General features: G+C 45.6%; 1 protein-coding gene across 3 annotated transcripts in view; it reads left to right on the top strand.

Annotated features, from left to right (window-relative positions):
• The window catches only part of Dym (dymeclin), a 279,741-nt gene that overhangs the window by 98,420 nt on the left and 156,477 nt on the right, over window positions 1-24,844 (top strand). For 2 of the 3 annotated variants that reach the window (XM_032886079.1, XM_032886077.1), the window contains exons 9-11: window positions 18,345-18,523; window positions 22,323-22,448; window positions 24,657-24,770. In XM_032886079.1, the coding sequence (XP_032741970.1) occupies window positions 18,345-18,523; window positions 22,323-22,448; window positions 24,657-24,770 (419 nt within the window). Of the gene's footprint in view, window positions 1-13,334; window positions 13,518-18,344; window positions 18,524-22,322; window positions 22,449-24,656; window positions 24,771-24,844 lie in introns of all 3 variants that reach the window. The other variant, XM_032886080.1, reaches the window with a different exon arrangement.

Below are 24,844 nucleotides of genomic sequence, written 5' to 3'. Positions count from 1 at the left end.
TCCCTACAGAAACGTACTGTATCGCACCATAATGATACCACTCTCTGTATTTTTCTCTCAGAGCTCTAGGCTTGAGAGATGGATCAGTGGTTAGGAGCATTTGCAGTTTTTCTGAAGGGCCCAGGTTAGAGTCTCACCATCCACATGGTGGCTCACGAGCATCTGTATCTCCTGTGTTAGGGCATAGGCCTACATACATGAGTAATAAATCTTTATAAAAATTATAGGCATCTTGAATATAGGGACAGCAACTTATTACACAATGGGACAATCTGAGCAAGACCTCCAGGAGGTAACGTAGTGTTTGCTGAAGGAATGAAGCACAAGGGGCCAGTGCCTAGTAAGGGCCATCCATTAGGTGAAGTCCAGAAAAGTAAATGCAGTGCCAGGGCAGGCAGAGCCGGCACAGCCAAACAAGCAGAAGCACTTGCAGCTGTGCGAAGTTGCCCTTTGCTCCGGTGTGGGTCTGTGGAGCAGGAAGCACAGAGGAACGGCCATGGTTGAGAGCCTGCACTATGCACTAGCATGTGAATCAGCGTGTGAGAGGGATCGAACCCCTGCGGGTTGGAGGGCTTCCCTGGAAAGCTGGCTGAATGCTGGCCCTTAGGGAGCTTTCTCTGATAATGTGTGTGTCGTTAGCTGCGAGGATGCTGCTGTCTTCACCTTAACTTTCCTTCTTTCTGCTCACCCCACCCCACCCCTGGCCCCTTGAGTGAGGCGCTCTTTACGTTTTATTGTCTATCCCGTCAGTGGAATCTGTTAAAGCACACCTCTGATTTAAGTGATGGTTTATAAATGTAATTTTATGATGCATTGTTATTCTGATATCATAAGACCTACATGTTGACATTTTTCAGTAGATGAGATTAATAAAAATTTAAAGTATTTAAAATTATGCTAGTAATACAAAGACCGTCTTTTGATAAAAAAAATATTAATAAAACTTTTAAGTGTTTGCTAAATATGGTGACTTGATAGCTTCATTTGTACCTTGAGAAGCCCTGTCATGCAGGACTGTGTTTCTTATTAACAAAGGTGGGTAAATCTGTTTCAGGGTCTTGGAAATGGATGGGAAACAGAGACTTGGTAATGTTTTCTTGTTTTTACCCTATAACAAAGATGGCAAACAAGCCCACGCTGGTACCCAGGGTCAGCTCTGCTGGTTCTTATGCCCTTGTGTTTGCTTGTACATAGATGGTTAACCTTTTTCAATCTTTGATTTCAGCGCACAACATTTTTAGAAAAATTCTGTGGTTTAAGTAGATTTAGTAGATTTTTTTTTTCTTTCTGAGAGCTAATTAAGCCTGGGCAGTGTTACAAACTCCCCAAACCAGAGTGGGTTTCGTTATGCCGAAGGGAAGGAGGGAGTGGGGGCCCTGTCCTCACGTGTCTGGCGGGCTCCCAGTCTTCTCTCAGGAAACATGGGGTGCTGTGCAGCGATGACTGTCTGACAGATGGACTGGGGGCGGGTGCCAGTGTCAGCCTGGTGATGCTTTCTGCTCTTGTGATCCTCAATAAAGAAACAAGCCTCCTCTCTGGCCTGTTTGTGTCTGCTGGTAAGCCTGCTTGTTCATTCAGTGCTGTCAGGATGGGCACAACCTTAAACCCTGCATTCACTCTCCTCCATGTTACATAGTTACTACACGTTGTTTTCATTCGCTGATCGTTCATGTCCTGGTAACTCTGAATTCAGTACTTATAAATCTTCTTTTTACAACATCTATCTGTGTCTTCCCATTCAAAGCCTCTCGCTCACAGCTCTAGTCCTCGTCCTGCCTTATGTAGAGATGGTGCTGTAGTTGCCTGTGTTAAGGCCTGGCTCAGCACGCTTCAGAGGCTGTCTTCCTGCCATTACCGGCATAACCGGCATGCTTTGGAGAAAGCTCCAGCCTTCTTTCTCCCTCGCCATCCGTCAGGGAGCAGTGGTTCCGGGGGTCCTTCTACCTTTGCCCTTAGTGATCTCACATGGAACCCGTCCTGGCCTTTCTTTACATCTGGAGGCAATGCAGAGAGACCTAACAGTAGAAGTGCTTTGTCACGTCTGGAGGCCTTTCTTAGTGTGCACTCTTCCTAAGTAATATGTGAATGCCAACATAAGCAGGTCGTTTAAGATTTGAGACTGGAAAACTTTTATTTGTAGATTCTAAATTGATTCTTTCTGTGTATGGGTATTACTAAAGTTAATTATTCTTTACATCTCTTAGTATATAAAATTAGTATGTTAATTGTTTGTAGCAAAATTATAAATAATTCAGACTTTAATCTTGATTTTTATTTGGCAAAAATAAAGAATTTCACATGCATATTTTTACATACCACAAAAATTAAGCTGTAAAACTTGAAAATTGAAAGCCTTGCTATTTTCCTATTCACTATAATAAAAACAGTGATGGATTATTTTGATGCATAGTAACTAAACCACAGTGAAGAAGGGAAGTCCACTCTGAGGGGACCACGTCTGGACGGTTTTGCATGCCACAGGTCTGTAGTACGACAGCTGGGGACAGAAGAGGTGTGTAGGAGAACCAGGAGTCTAGACATAGCCGGGCAGGGGTGGTGCTCTGCACTGTGCATTGAATGCATACTTTTAAGTGCGGGTGCTTAAGGAGCCGTTTCAAGACAAGGTTTCCTGTGTAGTCCTGGCTGTCGTGGAACTCACTCTGTACTGCGTGTTAGGCTGGCTGTGAACTCAGACATGATCTGCTTCTGCCTCCTAAGTGCTGGGGTTAAATACATGGGCCACCACACCTGACTGGGAAAAGACATTTGCAAGTGTAACATGAACAAGAGTACAGATTATTAGCATTTAGCTCAATTATCATGAAATCAACATGCAGAGTTAAGTTAAATGGTTCTAGTGTAACCAGAATCTTTTCTTACCCACTTTCTAGGGATTTTTCTTTCCACCAGCAAAGAAACCACAATCCCTACTGATAAAACTATAGACTGTTTTCAGTGTGCACACCAAGTATGGGCTTCATCATGACGTCTGCTAAGGCTTCCTCTTTGTCCATCCTCTTCTCCCCACCAGTAATGGCTTTTGCAGATTTGCTTTGTCTGTGTTTGAGCTCCAGTCACAGAATCCCATGGAATGGATTTTGTATTTGTGTTTTTATTTGTTTTATATTATTTATTTTTATTATCAATATTTTATGTGGATCATAGTTCACTTTTTTTTATTTATTACAGTGTATTATCACAGTTTAAAACCATCCAACTTTTTGCTTATTCCTTGTGTTTTGATGTGTATTGGTTTATGTCTGAATGTGGGCTACAAACATGGTCTTTACATTTCCATGCTGGTCTTACCTCCATGTTTCTTTCAGTGCCAGCCTTGGCTGCTGCATTGAGGTTCCTGGTACTGTTTTTCCCCCTGAAGTTATGTTTGTTGTCCTTTCTGCCCAGCTCTCCCCTTTTCATTGTAGACCTGCATGAGAGTGATTACTATAATCATGTTAGTTTGGGCTGTTTTAAAATCTCCTCTGCTAAAGGAGTTAGGTGTTATTTACAATTTAGCATTAGACAAGTTCTTGGGACAAGGTCAGAAAGCAGCCACAGTCTTTGTCAAAATATCACAAGAATGATCATTAGCCCACTTGCTAATATAGTTCTCCCCTGAAAACTGGTGAGCTGGGCCTCCACAGTCATATTGCTTTCAGCCCACTCTCTCAAGAGCCCACTAGGGTGGCCCATCAAGTTCCTCTTAGTGTTCAACTGCTTTTACTAGCTCAGAGTCCCAAAGCCTTCCACATTCCTCAGCAGACATGGTGAGGCCTGTCAGCAGGAGGCCTCTGCCAGCCCCTCCCTTAGTTTTCCTTAGCTACTTTTCTGTTGTCATATTAAAGCACCGTGACCAAGACACCTTATAGATAAGAATTCATCACGACAGTGGGAAGTGTGGCAGCAGGCAGGCATAGTGACAAAAGCTGGAAACCGAGAGCTGAGGCTTCACATCTCGACCCCCAAACAGGAAGCAGAGAGAGCAAACTGGATTGACTGTCAAAGTCTGCCCCCAGTGAGTGACATTCTTCCTCTGATAAGGCCACATCACCTCCTAATCCTAGTTTGTCTGGGGCCTGCCTAAGAGTTCAAATGCCCAAACTCTGAGGGACATCTCATCCAGACCACCACAGAACCTTTGTGGGTAATGTTGTGGTTGGGGACGTTTCCCAAGTCTGCTAGGAGTGAGGGAGGCAGTGACAGCACGGAAACCCATGCAGGCAGATTTCCGTGCTGTTCAGACTTTCTCAGCCTCGTATGCACTGATAACCTTTCTGGAGGTGTGAGCCTCTGGAAGTCAGTAGTCTGCGGGAGCTTCCGAGTCTCAGACCCTGCTGCAGTCAGACCCCGGCAGATGGTGAGCTTGATCCACCTAGGCCCTGAGTGCAGGACTGCCTTCCCTGCACACTTTGTTGTGACTGGCCTGCCATGTGCACCTCTTGCATGTCAGGGTCTGCTTCCGCATTGCTTCCCAGGCCTCATTCCACCCTGAGGCTGTCTCCCACCCACCCCGACCCCTAACTCAGTTGTAAGGTATAGGTGTCCTGTCAAGGTGGTACCGAGCTGCAGCTCACTGATTCAGGGAGCACCTCCCCTCTGCTCACCCATCTCTCCTCACCTCCAAAAGATCCAGGTTCAGCTATGCCTGAAACTGGCTTTGAGCTCCGTGAGAGCCATAGGCTTGTCCTGTGGGTAGGACTCTTAGTGGTTTTGCACTCAGGTTTTACCTTACCCTGTCTGTGACATTCCAGCACGTCGTCACCTTCTCTCTGTGACGCTGCCGTCATCCACAGCAGTGGCTTCTCATCTGCCTCTCACCCAGAAGCTGATAAGCCAGCCTTTTTCTTCCTTGATGTATGTGGGGTTCTTAGTGTTCCCATCTGTCAGACCTGGGCCCTTGAGAATAAATATATTTAACTTGGAACTCAAGGGTAGAGGCCTTTTTTCTGTTTTTAAGACTTTTTTTCTTTGTTCATGTGTCTGTGGGCACCCACAGCGGCCAGAAGAGTGTCAAGTCTGGAACTGTGAGCTGCGGGGTTCGGAAGTGATCTCCGACTTCCTAGAACAGCACTAAGAGCTCTTACCGCTGAGCTCTCTCCAGCCAGAGATTTATTTATTTATTTTAGTTAACTTGAATTTTTTACTTTTTGCTAGCTTAATTTTACTTTCAGAGCTTATTTGGAAGACCCAAGGACTATAATTTAAAAAAACACTGGGAACCTTCCTTAATTTGGCCCTAGGAACAGAAGGAAACACTCTGTAGCTTTCCTTTATTTTTCTGGTAAAGAGAATTTTCTCTTTTTCTTTTTGCCAACAGGAAAATGCAATTCCATTAAGGTTCTTGGTCATAGATCAGAGGCTTGGGTCTACAAGAAGTGAGCTTTTGGAAGAAGTACGGTCCAATATCATGGGCCAGTTCAAATACAATGTAGGCAGTGGTAAGCTCCCTCCTCCCCTCTGAGGAAAGGCAGCTGTGGGCGCAAGTCACCAGAGAGAGACAGGAGAGTGTGTGAATGTGAGAGTGTGTGTGTGTGTGTGTGTGTGTGTGTGTGTGTGTGTGCATGTGTGCGTGCGCGCGTGCGTGTATGTGAGAGGGCATGTGTACATGTGTGTTCATACGAGGTGAATGCGTGTGTGAGTGCATATGTGAATGTGTGTGTGCATGTGAGTGTGTTTGAGAATGTAGTGTATATATGTTTGGGAGTGTGCTTGTGTATGTAGTGTGTATATGTGGGGTGTGTGTGTGTGTGTGTGTGTGTGTGTGTGTGTGTGTGTGTGTGTGTGTATCCCTCTATTAGAAGCTCCCAGATTCCTGGAAACAGTTTGAAAGGGTGAGAGGGGACTGAAGAGGCCATCCTGAAAAAGAATCTGTTTTCTCTGTCCAGTTCACCCAGGGAAGTCTGCTCCTGTGTCTCCTGGTAAGGAAGAGGAGCAGCAGTGAGGGAAATCCAACCCCAGCTTAGGCTGTATCTTCAAGAGGCTTTGGGGGTTCTCTGCTGTGGGTTGAATTTTCTAATTGTTTTCTCTGCCTGCGGTCCTGGTACGTGATGAGCACACTTGTGAACGGTCTTGGGCAGACTCTGGGTGGACGAGAGCGACCTAAACTCCACAGATATGTCATCGATAAGCAACCAGTTCCAAAGGGGAAATTTGCTTCTGACTTTTTAAAAAAATTTTTTTTACTATTAAAGTTTTTTTTTTTTTAATACACCAACTACTTCAACTTGATCAAAAGCTCGTGTGAAACAGCAGGATAAGTTTCAATTTTTTCTTTTTTTTTTTTTCCAGCAGACTGTTTTTATTGAATCTTTGGGAATTTCCCAGCATGCATCCTGCTCACACTCATTTCCCAGTCCTTCCATATCCATCCCTACCGTTGTGACCGCCTTCTTTCCCCTCAAAATGTAACAAACATTAAAAATAAAAAAACAGATCCAATTTTTGTTATCTGTCTACTCCCTGAGCATGGCCAGACTCTCAATGGCCCGTCCCCTCAGCAGAAGTGTGTGGCTCTCCTCGTGCACTCCTGCCGAAGCCATCAACTGTGGGGAGCTAGCGTCAGCACCCTATCACACTCTTAAAGGTTCTCTCCAATGGCTTCCTGTTCAGGCTGCTACTTTTGGGGAGAGGCAGGAACTATTAAAGCCTTGTAAATCACATGTACCTGACTGTCAGGCTTCTTGGCAGTAAGCACAGGCAGCAGCCCTCGGAGCTGCCGCACAGCCCTGTACTTCCTACACAGGTTTAGTTTTCTCATCTGTGCCATGAATTACACCAGGGAAGCTTCGAATGCATTAAACTTACGATCTGTAGTTGTCGCTTAGTTGGTACCCAAATTGTCCTAATGAGAGATGATCCTCTACAAATGCTCCCTGCAGTAAACACAGGTAGCGCTGTTAGCTGAGCCTCAGCTTTCACTGTACCGACACCAGAGATGAAAACAAAGACTCCCTTCACACCCTTTGGGGACTTCTGAACTTGGGGGAGGGTGTGTACTCCCTTCATAATAATACTCAAAAGTCAATAGCTAAAACCATTGAAGTGAGTGAGAGAACTAGTTAGAGAGACTGCAGAGATGACTAACTAGTTAAGCCCAGTTTGGTCCCAAGCACCCATGTCAGCTGACTCACAAACACCTGTAACACTTGCTCTATATGACCCAACACCTGACCCCAGGGGCACCTGCACACACATGCACACAGTCATACGCTTGTACACAGTTGTGAACATACTTTAAATCTTTTAAAGATTAAAGATTTGTGATGTTTGTGTTTACAATTTGGTGAGAAATTACATATGTATCATAATGTTTATATCAATATAAAAATTTAGATTTATGTATGTGAGTATTTTGCCTGCATGTATGTATGTACACCACATACATGTTGGTTGCCTGTGGAGGTCAGAAGACAGTATCTGATCCCATGGAATTGGAGTTACAGTTATGAGCTGCCGAGTGGGTGTTGGGAGTCAAACCTCTGGGTCCTCTGAGAGAACAAACATTCCATCTAGTTCTTGACCTGCACTCTGTGAAATAGTTTATATTGTATATTCCATAAAATGTAAAATGTTACAATGTAACAGATTTCTCCATTGAGCTGTTTATAGTGTAAAGGATTAAAATGGCTTGCCATAGTGAGTTGAGAGAAGTACAATTGCTTATTTTGCTGTATAGTATTTTTCATTTCTGTACAGAAGCATTTGTTAATGATGATGTTTCTTAAAAGGTAATGTCTGCCCATTGTAATAACTAAAATGGCAGATGTGTACATAGATAAAAATATATAGTTACCCTGTCAAAAAGATATAGTCAATAACATGTTAATGATTTTAAAAAGACTGTTTTATGTCATATGGATTAATTTTTTGCCTGCATATAAATATCCACACCGTGTGTGTGTGTGTGTGTGGCCAAAAGATGATGTCAGATCCTTTGGAACGTGAATTATGGACAGTTGGGAGTCTTCAAATAGATGAGGAGAACTGAACCTGGATCCTCAGAAAGAAGAGAAAGAGTTCTTAACCTCTGAGCTATCTTCTCTTGCTGATTTTTACCTCCAAAATGATTGCCAGATTCCTTGCCTTTTCCTGTGTTAGTCAGGTTTTCTGTTGCTGTGGTGAAGCCCTTGGGGAGGAAAGGGTTTATTATTCACAGCACTGTTCATCCCTGAAGGAAGTCAGGGCAGGAGCTCACACAGGGCAGGAACCTGGACACAGGAGCTGATGCAGAGGCCATGGAGGAGCGCTGCTTACTTGCTTGCTCAGCCTGCTTTCTTAGAGAACCCAGGACCACCAGCCCGGGGATGGCACTACCCACAGTGGGCTGGGCCTTCCCCATCAAACATTAATTAAGAAAATGCCTCACAGGCTTGCCCACATCCTCATCTCATGGAGGAATTTGCTCAGTTGAGGCTCCCACTTTCAGGTAACTTTAGCTTGTATGTCAAGTTGGCATACACCTAGCCGCCACACCCTCCCTGACTATCCCTCTCTTCCCAGTATCTGCCAAGTCTTCCTCTCCTCCTTTCCCTGCCTCTCTTCCTCCTTTTTAAAAGTTGTTTAAATAAAAATTATAGGGCTGTGTTCACAGTTCCACTGTACATTGCATCACATTTTCTGGGTGGGTGAGCAAGAGTTTCCATCCTCTTCCTGCCGTCCTTGCTGGTTTGTAATTGCTGCAGTTCTGTTAGAATGCGTCTGTGCTATGAGTGATGCTCTAGCCAGCCAGTGCGTGGAAACTGCCTTCATTTGCCCTCTTCTCCATGACCTGGCATCACCAGTTAGCACACTACAAGTGTTCTGTAACAAGTGCGACATGTTATTGTTTACAAGTCTTGTTTTTGAGATTTTCCCTTTTACTCAGTAATATTTGAATGAGGGTTTCTATGTTCCACATGGTATACCAAAGGGTCTAAATTCTATTGTTTTCATTTTTTTCTAATGTAAAAATTTTAGACACATTTTCTCTCTCCCTAATTCTTTCCAAATCTTCCCTGTCTCTGTACCCACCCAACTTCATGTTAGCTCTCTATTCCTTCACAAAAGCAAACAAACAAATAAACCCAAAACATCCCCCACAAATAACAATCAAAATAAAGGAACAACAAAACCAATAAGGAAAAAAATAGCAAAACAAAACAAAAAGTCCTCAAATAAGCCACTGAGTTAGTTTTGTGTTGGACAACTGCTCCTGGATGTGGGGTTTACCCTGGAGTGTGGTCCATACGCAAGTGACACTCCACTGGAGAAAGCTGATCTTCCCTTTGCCCGTAGGTATCAATTGCAGATAGCCTCTTGGTTAGAGTTCATAGCCGATAGTTGACTTTCCCTCTCAGTGCTGGGACCCTGTGTGGCTTGACTCTGTGCAGATCTGTGTGCTGCACAGGCTGTGAGTTCATATGTGCATCAGTCCTACTGTGTGGAAGACACTTTCCTTGGACTTATCTCCACCTCTGGATCTTTGCATCTTCCACCTTTTCTTCTGCATGGCTCCTTGAACCTTGAGGGGAAGATCTTCGAAGATGTCTCATTTAAGACTGAGTGTTCTAAAGTCTGTCACACTCTGCACGTTGTCCTGTTGTGAGTCTCACGAGAAGCCCGTCTAGTGTGTGTTGAGCGAGGCTCTGATCTACAGTGTATCGTTAGGAGGAGTTGCGTTGTTACGTTCCTTTATCGTAATAGACTATCATAATAGTTAGGTTCCCCCAGGCCCAGGCCTTACCCCGCTCTGGTTCTTTTCACTTCAGCAGTGCCAAGCATGGTTTCCATCTTATGCAGAGGCCCTTGGATCCAGTCAGAGAGAGGCTGGATACTGCCACACTGGCTGCATCAGTCCAGCCTGGAGGAAGGCCACTGTTTGTAGGTCACAGGGTTGTAGTAGGGCGGTCTTCATGACTACTTTTCTCCTGAAGCATCTAGAGAATCTTCAGCACTGTTAACACTCGTCAGTAGGCGTGAAGCTGCTACAGCTAGGTACCAGCTGAGATCCCTGTACTTGATGGCGTAAGTCAGTTAGTCTTCAGCAATGGGCTTTACCATCAGGTTGTGGGGAGCAGAAATAGCCTTGGCAATTGCCTGTGAAGTTGGGAGATCCCACAGTCCTCTGGTCATTGTGTTTCAGGCAGTGGAGAGTTTATTTGGTAGCACTTGGTGTCTGGAAGGCATTGTTTTCCTATCATCGGAGAACTTTATTTAGGTCACTTTCATGTATGTTTACATTTTAGAGAGCTTCTACAGTAGTCAGACATTTTTGTCTACAGCGAAATCTATCCTTTTTAAATGATTGAGGCTTCCCAGAAATGCAGCTTTGTGAGTGGGAGATCGTCCTGAGATGAGTGAGTGTTTCCTTTCCCTCACTTCTATGTGTTAATATCGTGTTAGTATTTTTTATAGGCGATGTGCTGAAGTTTAGATTCTCTTAGTGACAGACTTTACACTTCTGCAATATTGTATCTTTTTTATTTATTAATGTTTCTACTGTAATTCAGATTTTCTGTAGCATTCAGTCAAGTTCAATATATGTCGGCCCTAACATCTTACATGTTTTAGGCTCATTGTTGGGCATTTTTTACATTTATTTATTTGTATGTATGCATCTGAATGTGGAGTTCAGAGGAAACTTGTGGAAGTCAATTCTGTCTACTGTGTGGGCCCTAGTAATTAAACTCATTTAAAAAGTTTTAAAGAGGCAGTAACAAGTTACAGCTCACACTCACCATATGTTAAACAACAGTGGCCAAAACAACTGTATAACTGCAAAGGATTGGAGAGTTTGATGACAGCCATCCTAGAGCTTGGCTTGCTTATTCAGTACACTCTTAATCCCAGGGTTGTGGGTTCAAGCCCACAATTGGGTCCAATTGTAAAATTATATGAATCATGCTTGTCCCCCCTCCAGCTTCAAATGAATGAGTCTTAAACCATGATTTCTTTAGTAGGCTGCACAGTTCCTCTTAACCCTAGACTGGCTACTTCCCCAACTGTGTTCCCCAAATAGTTGCTGTTTGCATCTTCCCGGGTTATTTCTGCTCCCACAGACTAGTGTCCTCAGGAGCCATTTTACTCAGGCACGTGCCACTGGTCCATCACGACCACTGGAGACGTCCTGTTCTTCTCCTCCTCTGTTCTTTCTTTCTCTCCTCTACCTGCTGAGCCATCACACTGGCTAAGTGTTCCTAAACATTGTGTTTGTTACTGATATAACTGGAATTATGGGGGCTCAAGAGATGGCTCAGCAGTTAAGAGCACTGACTGTTCTTCCAAAGGTCCTGAGTTCAATTCCCAGCAACCACATGGTGGCTCACAACCATCTGTAATGGGATCTTATACCCTCTTCTGGTGTGTCTGAAGACAGCTACAGTATACTTATACATAATAAATAAATAAATCTTTAAAAGCTTATTAAAAAATAACTGGACTTACATCTACTTTTCATTGTTTATCACTTGTGTCTAGGAGGGCTTTGATGTAAGTGAATATTTGCTGGTGTATGTTATTGTGCACAGTGATGCAGTTCATAGACATTTCCATATACAGATATTTCATGAACTTTAACATCTGTCCTTACTCCCTGTCATCCCCCTTTCGTCATTCTTACCCATCCCCCGAAACAATCTCACTTCGACTTCCACATTCCGTACACATATGTGATTTTAATGTACCTTACAAAACCTTTCTAAGTCCAACTTACTATGATGATCTGCACTTGGATCTGTTTCCCTGCTGGTGATACTGTTTTATTGCGCATGACGGAGTAATACCACATTTTCTTTAGTGATTTTTCTGTTGATTCTGTGTCTTGACCCTGACTGTTGCTGTAAACAGATGTGTGAGTGTTTCTGGCTTGTTGAGTTCAGTTCTTTGGTGTACACTCGGGGGTGATGCAGCTTGGCGATGCAGTAGGTCAGATCCCTGCCGATTTTCACAGTGCTGGACTAATTCCCATTCCCACCAGCAGTGCGTCACTGCTCCGTGAGGCCCTGTGCCTCGCCATTCCTTCCTCCGTTCGCTGCTACTTGTTTTCTTAGTGGCAGCCATGCTGACTGGCGCGAGGTGGGGCAGGGCTTCTGATTCTCTGCGGCAGAGCTGGTGCAGCACCCATTAGCCAGAGAGGGGCCCGGTAATGCGGTGGTTGCCACAGAAACTTTTCCACTGGGGATATAATTAACATGGAGTTTTACAATGTCTACAGTTAAACATGAAAAGAAACTGGTGAAAATAATTATAATGATGCTTCAAGCTTATATGTCCAAAATATCTCATTTTAGCATAGAAACAATGTGAAAACACACGAGACATTTTATTCTTTGGTGATTTGTGCTGTGTGTGTGTTTTCATGTGCATACACGTGCATGTGTGTACGTGTGTCTCTGTTGGTCAGAATTCCAACTCAGGCATCATTCCTCATCTGTGAGCCACCTTTTTTCCCCCCTAAGTTAACATTTTTGAGGTAGGGCCGGTCACTGGCCTGGAAATCACCAAGTGAAGTGGTCCAAGCTGCTGCACAGTGAGCCCCAGAGCCTCTCCTGTCCCCTCTACCCAGGGTAAGATAAGTTCTGAACACCAAGCAGGAGTCCTCATGTCTTCCAAGCAAACACATTACCAAATAACTGTTTATTGTTTACACCGGAGTTTAGTGTTCTCTTTCCAATCTACTGTGTATCTTACATCTGCGGTGATGCGATCTCGACTGTACAGTGCTCGTTCCCTGTGACCGCCTGGCGGCTGCAGTGCTGTGCTGTGTGTGTGTTCAGTCAGATTGCCTACCAATAGTGAGCCCTCCACAATTCTGAAAACATGGCTTCCCTCCTTTGATGTTTCTGGAGGGAGCACAGTGCTCAGTGAAGGAAGGGGGTCCATGCAGAGTTTGCGTCCTCTCACTCTCGGTTTGGGGGAGCATGGGATTTGGATTTTTCCTTCAGTCATGTTCATCTCCTCTTTAGGACATTTGCCCTAGAGCAGCTTTGTCCACTAGGAATATAAGTAACAGAATTTTACAGCGTCTAGAGCTATATTTTAAAAGTCAAAAGAAACTGGTGAAAATAATTGTGGTTGATACCGTAACCTCATCTATAAAAATATACCTCATTTCAACATGGAAACAGTGTGAAATCACATTCGTAAGGCACTATGTATTCTTTGGTGGTCATGGTGTGTGTGCGTGTGCGTGTGTGTGTGTGTGTGTGTGTGTGTGTGTGTGTGTGTACACAATCATTAGAATCCTCAAATAATGAACTTGTTTTTCATTAAAAACATACTTCAGAGTGTTAAGCATAAATGTATAGGACACTTACGTTGTTGGCGGCATAGTCCTAACTGTATGTTCTCTTTCCAAGCTGGTCTCTGGACTGTCTTCACGCTAGGCGGGGCGGGCAGCAAAGCGGCCGCCTCTCCCGAACTTACTTCCCCTCTGGCCAACCAGAGTCTCCTGCTGCTGTTGGTGCTGGTGAACCTGACGGATGCCCCAGACATCCCCAACCCCTACAGACAAGCCGTCACGTCGTTCAAGAACACGCAAGGTTCGTGGTGGTTTCCCTCGAATGACTCTTAGTAAGCGGAGGCTTGTGGTCTCCATTCTGTTTATCGGCGCATAGTTCCTGTGACGAGTGTCACTTAGACTTGGAATGTGTTTTCTCAGGCAGGTCAAATAAGTCTTAGAGGAATTCTGTGGTCCTTTACATCTATTGGCTTTACGTGTCTTTCAGAGACAATCAGAGTAGTCTGAGTTTCAATGTTAGGGATCAGAATCAGCCCGTGAAACCTATATGATAAGCTGTTTTAAAATTCCGAAGTCTGTTATTTAGTTAAAGTTTTCTAGGACTAAATACTGTAACAGAAATAAACAAACTTTTTGTTGTCAGGGGCTTTTTGGGTTGTGTGTCTTGCAGTCTCCTTGCCCTGCCTATGACGTAGGGAAGCGGTGTGGTTGACAGGAGGAGGAAGTCGACGACTCTGCCCCAGTAACTGTTTCTTAGAGCAAGGAGGAGGGGTGTGTGCTGGGGCTGTAACTCCCACCCCTAAAGCAGGCTGTCACCCCATGCTGGCATCGTAGCTGGGAACTAGGAATCAGCAGTTTGTGCTCTGAAAGGAAGGGTCCTGGGATAGGTGCTTGAGTGGCCAGGGTAGGTCCTGCACTCGTGAGTATGAGCAGGAAGTGACGTTCTTGGCAGGATTGTGATGGTGTCTGAGGCTTGGTGCCACTGCTCTCCTGGCCTGTGCTAACTGCTCCCAGTCAGAGGATTGGGGTGACCAGGATGCCTGCCTTTCTCACTTCTGAAAAAATGTGTCGTCCTCATCCATTTGTGCTGCTGTAAAAAAGAACTGCGAGCTCCAGACAGTTGGTAGAGAACACAGACTTATTTCTTGCTGTGCTAGAGACTAGGATGCAGATGATCGAGCCCAGGGAGCTCAGCATTGCTGAGGTGAGGCCCATCTCTACTCCCAAGGCGACGTCATGAGTGCTGGGTTCTTGCATGGGAGGAGGGATGGATGGCTGAAGTGTGACTGCTGCACGGAGCCTACCTTATCAAGGCCTAATCCCCCTCACGATGGAGGAACGCTCATGCCTGAATCAGTTCCTAGAAGTCCTGCTACTGCGCTGGCAGCTAAGATTTTACATCATTCAAGCCACAGTGCAAGTGGGAGTCAGTTCAGCTCAGTGGATGGAAATGGCAACTCTGGGAACTCGCGTGTGGTTTTTTGCTCTGTTACTGTACTCAGTTTCTTAGTGACAGTGTTAACTTAATGGCTAAGAAAATTCGTTTTGGAGCTGAGCTGACCTGGGTTCATACCACAGCCTTGTCATTTTAGGGTGAGATCTTTAGCAGTTTGTGTACTCTCAGGAGCCCTCAGTGGTGGTATCTGCAGTATGGATACACTATCACACGGTACTTTACATAAGGGCCAAGCAGGAGCAGAGTGGAAACCACGGCGAGGACTCGTCATGTGGTGTTTGCCGATCTTGCTTTTGCCACTTAGGCCAGAGGCTCATTTGGGGTTAGGGCTGGCCCCACTCGACACTTCAGAATGGAACCATGACTGTCCCCTTTCTGGGAGACCGATAAGTAGCACAGCAACTCTAGGCCCTGCCGCCAGAGTCAGGTAGACTATAATCTCTGTCTCAGGGGGTTTTTAAGAAGTTAAAGAGCTTTTGCTGTAGTCTAGATTCACCAGCCATGGCTGTTACCAGGAGAAGCAATGTAACGTAGAGGTCAGTCTGAGTTTGCTCAGGGTACTTGGGAAATGTACTTAAATCCCTCTGAGCTTCTCTTTCATTATTTCCAAAGCTGGGCAGAATAATGGCTCAGTGTGGCACAGAGTGAATGAGGGACAATAAAACCATCCGTACAGCGGCTCCTTCCTGCCACTTGGTGGCTCGGCCTGTGGAGGTATTGTGGATACACAGAGAACACTGCTACGTCAGTGAACTCAAGTACAGCAGGGGCTAGGGAGCACTCTACTCTGCTCTCACTGTTAAGAACTGCTGTGTCCAGACTCTTCTCCTGCGAGTCCTGTAAAATTAGGTAATGATCGCTGTATTACTTACTTATCTCTTCTCTGTGACAGACAGATAGCAAGTTCTGACAGGAGGGTTTAGTCTCGCTCATGGGTGGCTCCATTCTGCAGGAACTGGGGCAGCAGCAGCAGCTTGAGGCCGGTTGCATTGGATCTGCAGTCTCCTAGCAGAGGGTGCTGGGCCTATGCTCGCCTTGCTGTCTCCTGCCTAGCGTTAATGTGCTTTTATTTACTCTGGGACCCTGGCCCAAGAAACAGGACTGCCAGTGTGTACAGTTGCTCTTCCTGCCTCAGCTAACCTGATCTAGATACCCCTCACAGACACGGTCAGCTCTGTCCCCATGGTATTCTTAATCTCATCAAGACTGACCATTACAGTTTCACCCTCTCAGCTTGACAGCCAAACACGTGCATTCCCAGCTGTAGCCTTCCACCTTCCCCATTGGCTCACGGCCTCCTTGTAATCACAATGCATTGAGTCCCACAGTTTCTAACAATTCCAGCACTGCTAACAACTCTACAGTTCAAATTCAAAACTCAAGACAGTCTCGCAGCTGTGAGCTCCTGTAAACTCAAAACCAGGTTGCAGACTTGGACGACAACACAGACCCTTTCGTCACGGTTCCTGGCACCTGTGCTCTTTGTGACACAGCTGGGGCGTTTGGATGGCTCCGGCCCTGCCACCTGGAGCAAGTACTGCCTGTCCTCTGGGCCAACTGCACGCTGTTCTTGGGACTTCCCTTACCAGACATCCTATAGTCCTTGTCTGCCCACCATGCTGTGATGTTCTAGTTTAATTCTGTTGCTGCAATAAAACACTGTGACCAAAGCCAACTTGGAGAGGCTCTTCCCGGTCACAACTCATCACTAGAACAGCCAGGGCAGGACCTGCAGGCAGGAGCCGCGAAGCCTGCGTTGCATGCCAGCTTGTTCTCTGGCTCGCTCTAGCTCACGCCTTCCTAGTGTTCCTACACTTCCCAGGACCACCGCCTCCAGTGTGTGCCGCCCACAGTGGTGGGGCTTTTCCCGTACCAGTTAACGGTAACGGCAGTTCCTACAGACGCGCAGGGCTAACCTGATCTTCCTATACCAGTTAACAGTAACGACAGTTCCTACAGATTCGCAGGGCTAACCTGATCTAGGCACTTCCTCGCTCTCTGGGTACTTTACGCTCAGGTGACCATGAGCGGCATCAAGTTGATAATTTAAGCTCGTTAGGACATGGGGTCTCTTACTGCAACTTAGACTTTACTGCAGCTTCATGCAGTAGCCTCTCAGTCACTCCCAGTCACTCTTGGCCTGGACTCTGGAACTGTGAGTACGGCACTCGCTGACCCTGTCAGTGTGGCATTCATGTTTACAAACCCAGTACGGTGTGGTGAACGTCTCCTGCCAGGCCAGGCGAGAGCCTAGGGCTCCTGGACCACGTTTCATCAGCCTTTGTGCGGATGCTAGGGAAGCACTTCCCTGCCTGGTGTTTCTGAGCAGAGGGCTCCTTCAGCAGTGTTCTAAGTTTAAGCTCCCCCTTTCTAGTGAATTTGCATGTTCACAAGTCGGAGGCTTTGTCGGTCTTGCCCTCAGGACAGCCTTCCTGATGTCCAGGTGGAGAGCATACACTGAGGTCTTTAACAGTTACACATAATTAGTCCTCTGTGCTCTTGTCTGAAACTTCAAATGGACTTACACTTTCCTCCTGAAACTTTACATTTTCCTTACCTTTCCCGACATCTTTTGCTCTCACTGTGGACCTAGGTAAGAGCAGGGAGCAATAATGTCGCATGGCCTGGATGCTGATGCCTTGAGATTATCTCTGTGGACAAATGAATCCGCTGTCTTCCCAGTCAGCCTCGCTCAGACACAAGGCGCAGCTGTGTGCCTGCAGCCCCAGCAGCACAGGGTAGGAGGCAGAGCCAGGGCCCAGAAGCTGCTCTGCTGAGGTAATTAGCCTCACGCTGCCTCAGAGGGTAAAGTGGGGAGCGATGGAGGAAGACACCCAAAGCCTTGTGACTTCCACACGTGTGTGCACACACTGTACATTCCTACACACACGTACGTGCTCACGCACACATGCACACACAACTAAAATAATCACTCAATTAGTTAAATTTAACTTCTCTCAGGTTTTCAAGGTGACTGAGCTATGATTTATAATTTTTAGCATTTAGAAACTTCACTAAGTTTCTTAACAGTTGTAGAACTATTTTTAAATTTTTAGTTTTTTTTTTTTTTTTTTTTTTTTTTGGTTCTTTTTTTCGGAGCTGGGGACCGAACCCAGGGCCTTGCGCTTCCTAGGCAAGCGCTCTACCACTGAGCTAAATCCCCAACCCCAAATTTTTAGTTTTTAAAAGATTGAGTTTATTTATTTTTAAATACATGTATGTGTATTTGTCTTAGTGTGTGTATGGGCTTGTGTGCGTGCAGTGCTCATGGGAGCCAGAAGGTATCTGGGAGCCGGACTTACCCGTGGCCGTGAGCCGCCTGAACTCAGTATAGGGCAGCAAACTCGTCCTCTGGCAGAGTCGTTTGCATTTTAAGCACTAAGCCTTCTCTCCAACCCCTTAAACTTTCTTTTAAATAAAAGAGTTATAGAAGTTTTACAGCCGTTGCCTTAGCTTGTGTTTCATATATGGATTTTTATTTTATTTTAAAACCAGCTAAGTTATATGTTGATATTTTAGCTATTTTTCTTAAAAATGGATTAATAGTATTAGTGAGTGCTTCAGCCGTGGTTTACCATTTGAAGTGCCTTAACTATTTATGTGTAAATACACAACTCAGAAAGTCCTCACATGCTCTGTTCTACATTTTCCTGCTGATTTTCTGTATTTCAGACAGCAGTCCGTTCCCATCATCCGTCCCGCACACCTTCCAGATTAACTTTAACAGTTTGTACACAACCCTGTGTGAACAGCAGACGTCTGACCAGGCAACGCTCCTCCTGTACACTCTGCTGCACCAGAACGCCAATGTCAGGACGTACATGCTGGCCCGGACAGATATGGAAAACCTTGTAAGTATCGAGAGAAACCTGTCATGCGTGTCGGCGACATCACGGAGTGACTTACTTTCTTTCCCAGGAGGGTCAGGGTGCACCGCTGGTGACCGTTCAGGTGGTGCTGGAGAGCCTGAGGGGAGGTAGGACTGAGTGAGCAGCCCAGGCTCTCCAAGCAGCATCCTCTGCACCCCAAGGACATTTTTATTTCTTCTTGTTCCTTCCAGCTAATGAGGGCTGTCCATGTGTCCATTGGTGGTGATTGCCACCCAGCCCCGCTGACAGTGTTGAGCGTCAGGGTGACTGTCCCAGCTTAGCTCCCGGGGGTCCACGCTCCTCACAGCCTCCAAGCTGGTGTCTGAGTGCAGCACCGCACCCTTAAGTCACTTCAAGGCCCCTGGGCAGACACCTCTTAGAGGTCCACTCAGAACAGAATCAGTTCCACTGCTTGTCTTGGAGGACAGAGCTCCTTTAGGCAACCGTGGCTTTCCACTGAAGCTTATACCATGGGTGTTTCCATAAGGGAAAAGGAAGGGACCGTGCCGGTGTGCCTGAGACACCGTGCCCTCTCTCCACGCTCACCGATACATGCTCACTTCTAAAGGAGCCAGCAGCTGGCCGACAGCAACAGAGTGGCCCTTAGCTTTACAGATCGAGCAAAGCAGGCTTCTTTATTGGTTTTAAATACTGCGTAAATGCTCAGGAAACATAAAATATTAGCTTTTTTTTTTTTATCATAATGGCATTGAGAACAAAAGGTGTGATGAACCGGAAGGGAGTAGAAACCACGGTAAAGTCATCATCGAGGAGAGCTGTGATTCCTGGTGGGCACGGGAATCACAGAGACAGTTGTGCGTGTGATGAATTCTGGGGGGATTTTGGCAATGAGCAGGAAGCCAGCGGTGTGACTTCTAGGCTTCTGTGGTGCAGATGTGGCCTTGTGAGACGAGGGAACAGCTGTCTCCAGTTTGAGAACACACACTAGTAGAAGTCTTCAACAATGGTCCTCAACCTGTGGGTCACAGCCCTTTTGGGGGTTGAGCGACTCTTTCACAGGGGTCACATATCAGAGATCCTGCACATCAGATATTTACATTACAACTCATAACAGTAGAAAAATTACAGTTGTGAAGTAGCAACAAAGTAATTTTATGGTTGGGCGTCATGACAGTAAAAGGAGCTGTATTAGAGGGTCGCCGCAGTAGGAAGGTTGAGATCCACTGTCTACAAGGTTGCATTTGGGGGTTTTAGGAGCATAAAGAAAGGTTTTGATCATTTCCTAGCTTGCGTCCTTATCTTCCCAGTTCTCTCTTCTGAGGTAAATATTGGTGGAGGCTGTTTCCTATACATATTGCTGCAAGTAGGAATTTATCCTGCCGATCTCATTTTCAAATAGTTCACAGCTCCTTTATTCTATGGCCTCTAATATTCAGAAGGTGACATTTCATCTCCACATATTTCTCAGATAAGTTGTGTATAGATTTTTTTGCGAAGATGAGGCTAGATCTGCCACTCTTCAGTGTAGGCACCTTCTGTGACTCCATTCATATTAAATTCTAAATGACAGTCATAGAGACAGTCGTGACTTTGATCACCAGGTGAGTATTACAGTCTGTCTTAGGGTGACCAAGGCTGTGATGAAACACAGTGGCAAAGCAACTGGGGAGGAAGGGTTCATTCGACTTACACTTCCATATCATGGTTCATCATTAAAGGAAGTCAGGACAGGAACTCAAGCAGGGCAGGCGCCTGGGGCCAGGAGCTGACGCAGAGGCCATGGCGGGGTGCTGGCTTGCTCCTCATGGGTTGCCTTCCCCAGATGGACAGGCCCTCCCCCATCAATCACTGATTAAGAAGCTGCCCTGTAGGCTTGCCTGCAGCTTCATCCTATGGAGGGGGGCGTTTTCTCAGTGGCGGCTCCCCCATCTCCGGTGACTCTAGCTTGTGTCAAGTTGACTTTAAATTAGCCAGGTCCAAGTCTGAAACGCCCTCCGAGGGCACAGCTTAAACACGCAGCGGCTTCTCCCGGGTACTTTGTACTCCTGTAGCCATTGGGGGCGGAGCCTGGCTGGCAGAAAGCAATGGGTCCCAAGGCATGAGCTCCTGAGGCCTCTGCCCAGCCCTGCTTGAGGTCAGAGGTCTCTGTTTTCTGGTTGCACCTTGTGCTGTCGCTGCTATGGTCTCCACCACATCATCCTCACTGTGACCTGTGAGATTCCCCTGAAGCCGTGAGCCAAACAAGCCTTCCCTCCAGTAAGTGACTCTTCCAGGCGTTGTCATTGTGGTCACAGTGACAGGAAAAGAGCTGAAGAGAGGGAAGGAGCAAGAGTGATGAGGGGCTTCGAGCTCAAGGGCCTGAGGTGATGGAAGGATTGAAAGCAGTCCAAGGTAGCTGCTAACAGTTGCTCAGATTTGTAAATCTAAAACCGATTTAATGATACCTTTTTTAATTGAAAAGGATTATGCAGTATGTAAGTTTACTATCGATACAGATGCTTCAGAGGAAGAATTGATGTCACGTTGGCACAGTCCTGTTGGACCCATCATTTAAACTTCTCGTTTATTTTTGGTGGCACACAGGGGAGGATGGTTTGAGACAGAATTTCACTGTATAGCCTAGGGTGAACTCATTGGTGTACCAGGCTGACCTCAGATTCAGAGATCCTTCTGCCTCTCTGCCTCTCTGCCTCGCCTTGCTGGGATTAAAGGCTGTGTACCACCACTCTTTTAATTTTTAAAAGATTTTTTAAAAACACTTTTTCTGCTTGTGCATGTTCATGCGCACGCACGCTTGTGTGTGTGTGTGTGTGCGCGTGCGTGCACAAACACGACCTTGCAGGCTGCAAGAGGTCCTCTTGGATCCCTGCAGGGCGGTGTAGCTTGTAGCATACTGTCCAGGGAAGTCAGGGTAGGAACTTGGGGCAGGAGCTGAGGTAGAAGTTTTGGAAGAACCTACTCACTAGCCTTCTTTCCATTACTTTCTTAGCCTGCCTTCTTAACACACTGGGGAGCACCAGCCAGAGGTTGGCACTTCCCACGCTCAGCCGAGCCTCTTCATCCATCGTCAGTCAAGAGAATGCACCACAGGCTTGCCCGCAGGCCTGTTGGGGTGGAGGAGGGGGAAGGAATTTTCTCAACCAAGGCTTCCTTTTCTAAAAGCTCTCTAGCGTGTGTCCAGTTGACATAAGACTAGCCAGCACGGTCTGTATGATAGTTTCATGCAAATTAACTATGTGCCCATATGCTCTTAGCGATGTTTATTCTCGTTAGCGAAGGATGGACAAGTAACTGTGTGGAAGGAATGATTTGAAATGGACGTGTGCATCTGGGAACAGGATCGTAAGATGAGGTACTTGGCATGAGTCATTGGCGACTAAGTCTCAGGACACACGCTGAGAAAATGCTCTGTGGGCTACAATAGTCCCTTAGTTACTTACATGAAGCACAGTTCTGGATTATTACCATTAAAGCACAAGTGGTATGAAGCACACACATTAAAACACATTAAAATTTATTAGCAGCTAAGCTTTTCTGAGCAGCTCGATTCTTTTCTTCTTCTTTTAATTAGAGGGAGTTGATGCGACCTCTTAAAATCTCCAAACTGGGTCTGAGTGGTTGCTGGAAACTAAGTGTTCTTTAGCAGGACCTTTGCAGAGTTAGTGGTGTCCTGGGACCTTAGCTATGTGTACTGAGTACGTGCAGCCAGGTGGTGTCTGCCCTTTTTATTTATGGAAACTAAACGGCCTTAATGCAAAGCCTGTATAATAACAGTGTAAGGTCTCGAGGTACTGAAATAGTATAACAATTTATTTCCTAGGTTTTACCAATTCTGGAGATTCTATATCATGTTGAGGAAAGAAACTCGCACCATGTCTATATGGCCCTTATAATCCTGTTGATCCTTACAGAAGACGACGGCTTCAATCGGTCCATTCATGAGGTGGTAAGTGGCCATGGCCGATGACAGGGACAGAGCAGAGGGCCTTCTCCACCCGCTCTCCTCCCGCTACAGTTTCTGGGAGGACTTGGAACAGAAATGGTGTTTTCTTCTGGTTCATAAACCAACATGGTGTTCTTTCCCCCCATTCTCTTCTGAGCAACTGTTAGCTACTATCCCATCAGGTGCGCTCAGTATCTATTACTAAGATGCGCTCTTGGTACCACTAGGCGTGTGGTTCTTTTCACACATCGGTCACTCTCGTTAGCATGTGTTTCTTGTACCGTGCTGGGTTACATAGGGATCCTTTCTGATGACAACACAGTGTATCCCGGGCATTTCCCTCTCTGTTCCCCTAGGACAGTTTTACTGCCGCTGTAATGTCATATGTAGGGACACGATTGTGTTTTTGAAGACATGCTGTTTGTCTGAGACTTACTTCACTTAATACAATCATCTTCAGTCACACCCACTTTCCTAAGACGACGTCATTTTGTTGTTTTTAATGTTATTTTGGGACGGGGACTCATGTAACCCACGTTGGTATTGATCTCTGTGTTGCTAAGGCTGGTCTTCCAGCGTTGCCTCCCTAGTCTTGGGGACTCACGGGTGTGTATCAGCACACCTCATTACCTTTGCTCCTGGTGGCCAAAAGGAAATCTGCATTTTTTTTACTCATGTTTCTGATGGACGTTTAGGTCAGGTCATTGACTTAGCACCTGTGCACAGTGCTGCTGTGAGCCTGGTAGGCAAGTATCTTTATGACGTGTTGGAGTCCTTTGGGTAAATGACTGGAACAGCCACATGTCACACTCAGTTTTAGGTTTTGAGGAATTGCCACATTGATTTCCGTAGTAGGTGGGCTTAATTTACATTCCCATGAGAAGTGTTTGAGAGGTCTCTTCTTCCCAAAAAAAGTGTGGGTGAACTTGGAGGAGGGGGTTGGGCGTCCATGACAGACAGCTGTACCCACTGAGCCGTCTCCTCTGCCCCGCGCTCCCTTTGCACAGCTTCAGCTCGTGTTACTGTGTTGTAAACGCTGCCATTCTGACCGGGACAAGGCGTGGTCTCTCTGTTGTTTTGGGTTGCATTTCTCTGATGGCCAGTGAGGCTGGGCGTTTTGTGTGTGTTAGATTTTCTTAGAATTTCTATCTATCCATGGCCTCAGTCCATTTACTGATTGTGCTGTTCGATTCCTTGTCAGTTAGTAGTTTGAGTTCTTCATAGGTTCTCAGAATCGGTCTTCTGTGAGGCGTCTAGATAGCAAAGACTTTCTCTCCTGCAGCCTGTCTCTTCACTAGACTGTTGACTTTCCTACACTGAAGGTTTTAGCCTCCTGAGACGGCGACCTTGGTAGCTGTGATTATTTCCTGTTCAGGGGGTTCTCACCTATTCTTGAAGTTTTCCCTCTGTCTGTTTTAGAGTTTTACATCTAATCTGTTTGGACCTGACTTTCATTCAGGGTGAAAAGTTGGGATCTAGTTTTATTTTTCTACATATGGATACCCAATTTTCACAGCCCCATTTATTGAAGAAGCCATCTTTTCTCCAATGTCTATTTTGATATCTTTATGAGATATGTAAATACCTATGTCTCATACCCTGCAAAAGCTGGCTTATATATATATTATTAGTGGGTTGGAAGAATTCTGTATATACTTTTGACCTTGTGCTTTTTTTATATTGCAATCTGTTAATATAGTAAAATATACCAGTGAACCTCTTCATGAATATCAAAGCCGTCTTGCCATGCCTGGGATGGCACCGTGGTTGGTCATGATGTATTCATGTGTAGCATGTGTTCATATACTGTTTGGCTAGTCTTTGAGTTTTGTTAGCTGTCTCCTCAGGACTTCGTCTACTTTTCTAAGCCTTTATTACCTTGGTGCTTGCCAGCAGCTCTGAACAGCAGCAGGGCTTGGCTGTCTCTTGTTAACGTGCTAGACTCTCCGTGCTTCTGCCTCTCCTGGTTGTTTGCAGAGGTTTTGACCTCTGTAGGGAAAGTTTCTTGATTTCTAGACCTAGTCTCCTTCATCTATTTAAGAAAAGAGAAGTAAACTGATGTGCGCCATTTGCTTAGGAGAAATGAAGCTCTCAGCTCACCTTTTTACTGCCTAACTTAACTTCAGAGCAAAATGAACTTAGAGAAAATGGTAGACACACCCTTTCCCTAAGGGAGTCGTTTTTTACTCAAACTTTTCTTCTTTATTACAGATATTAAAAAACATTACTTGGTATTCAGAAAGAGTCTTAACTGAAATTTCCCTGGGGAGCCTCCTAATTCTGGTGGTAATAAGAACCATCCAGTACAATATGACCAGGACTAGAGTAAGTATCCCATAGCTGTTTCTCTACCTTTGTGTAGTTACGACCATGTCGTAAAGCTTTATCTCACGGAATGT

Source organism: Rattus rattus, chromosome 15, assembly GCF_011064425.1.
Source record: "Rattus rattus isolate New Zealand chromosome 15, Rrattus_CSIRO_v1, whole genome shotgun sequence".
NCBI classification, from domain to species: Eukaryota; Metazoa; Chordata; class Mammalia; order Rodentia; family Muridae; genus Rattus; species Rattus rattus.
This window is presented reverse-complemented; position numbering and strand designations above follow the sequence as displayed.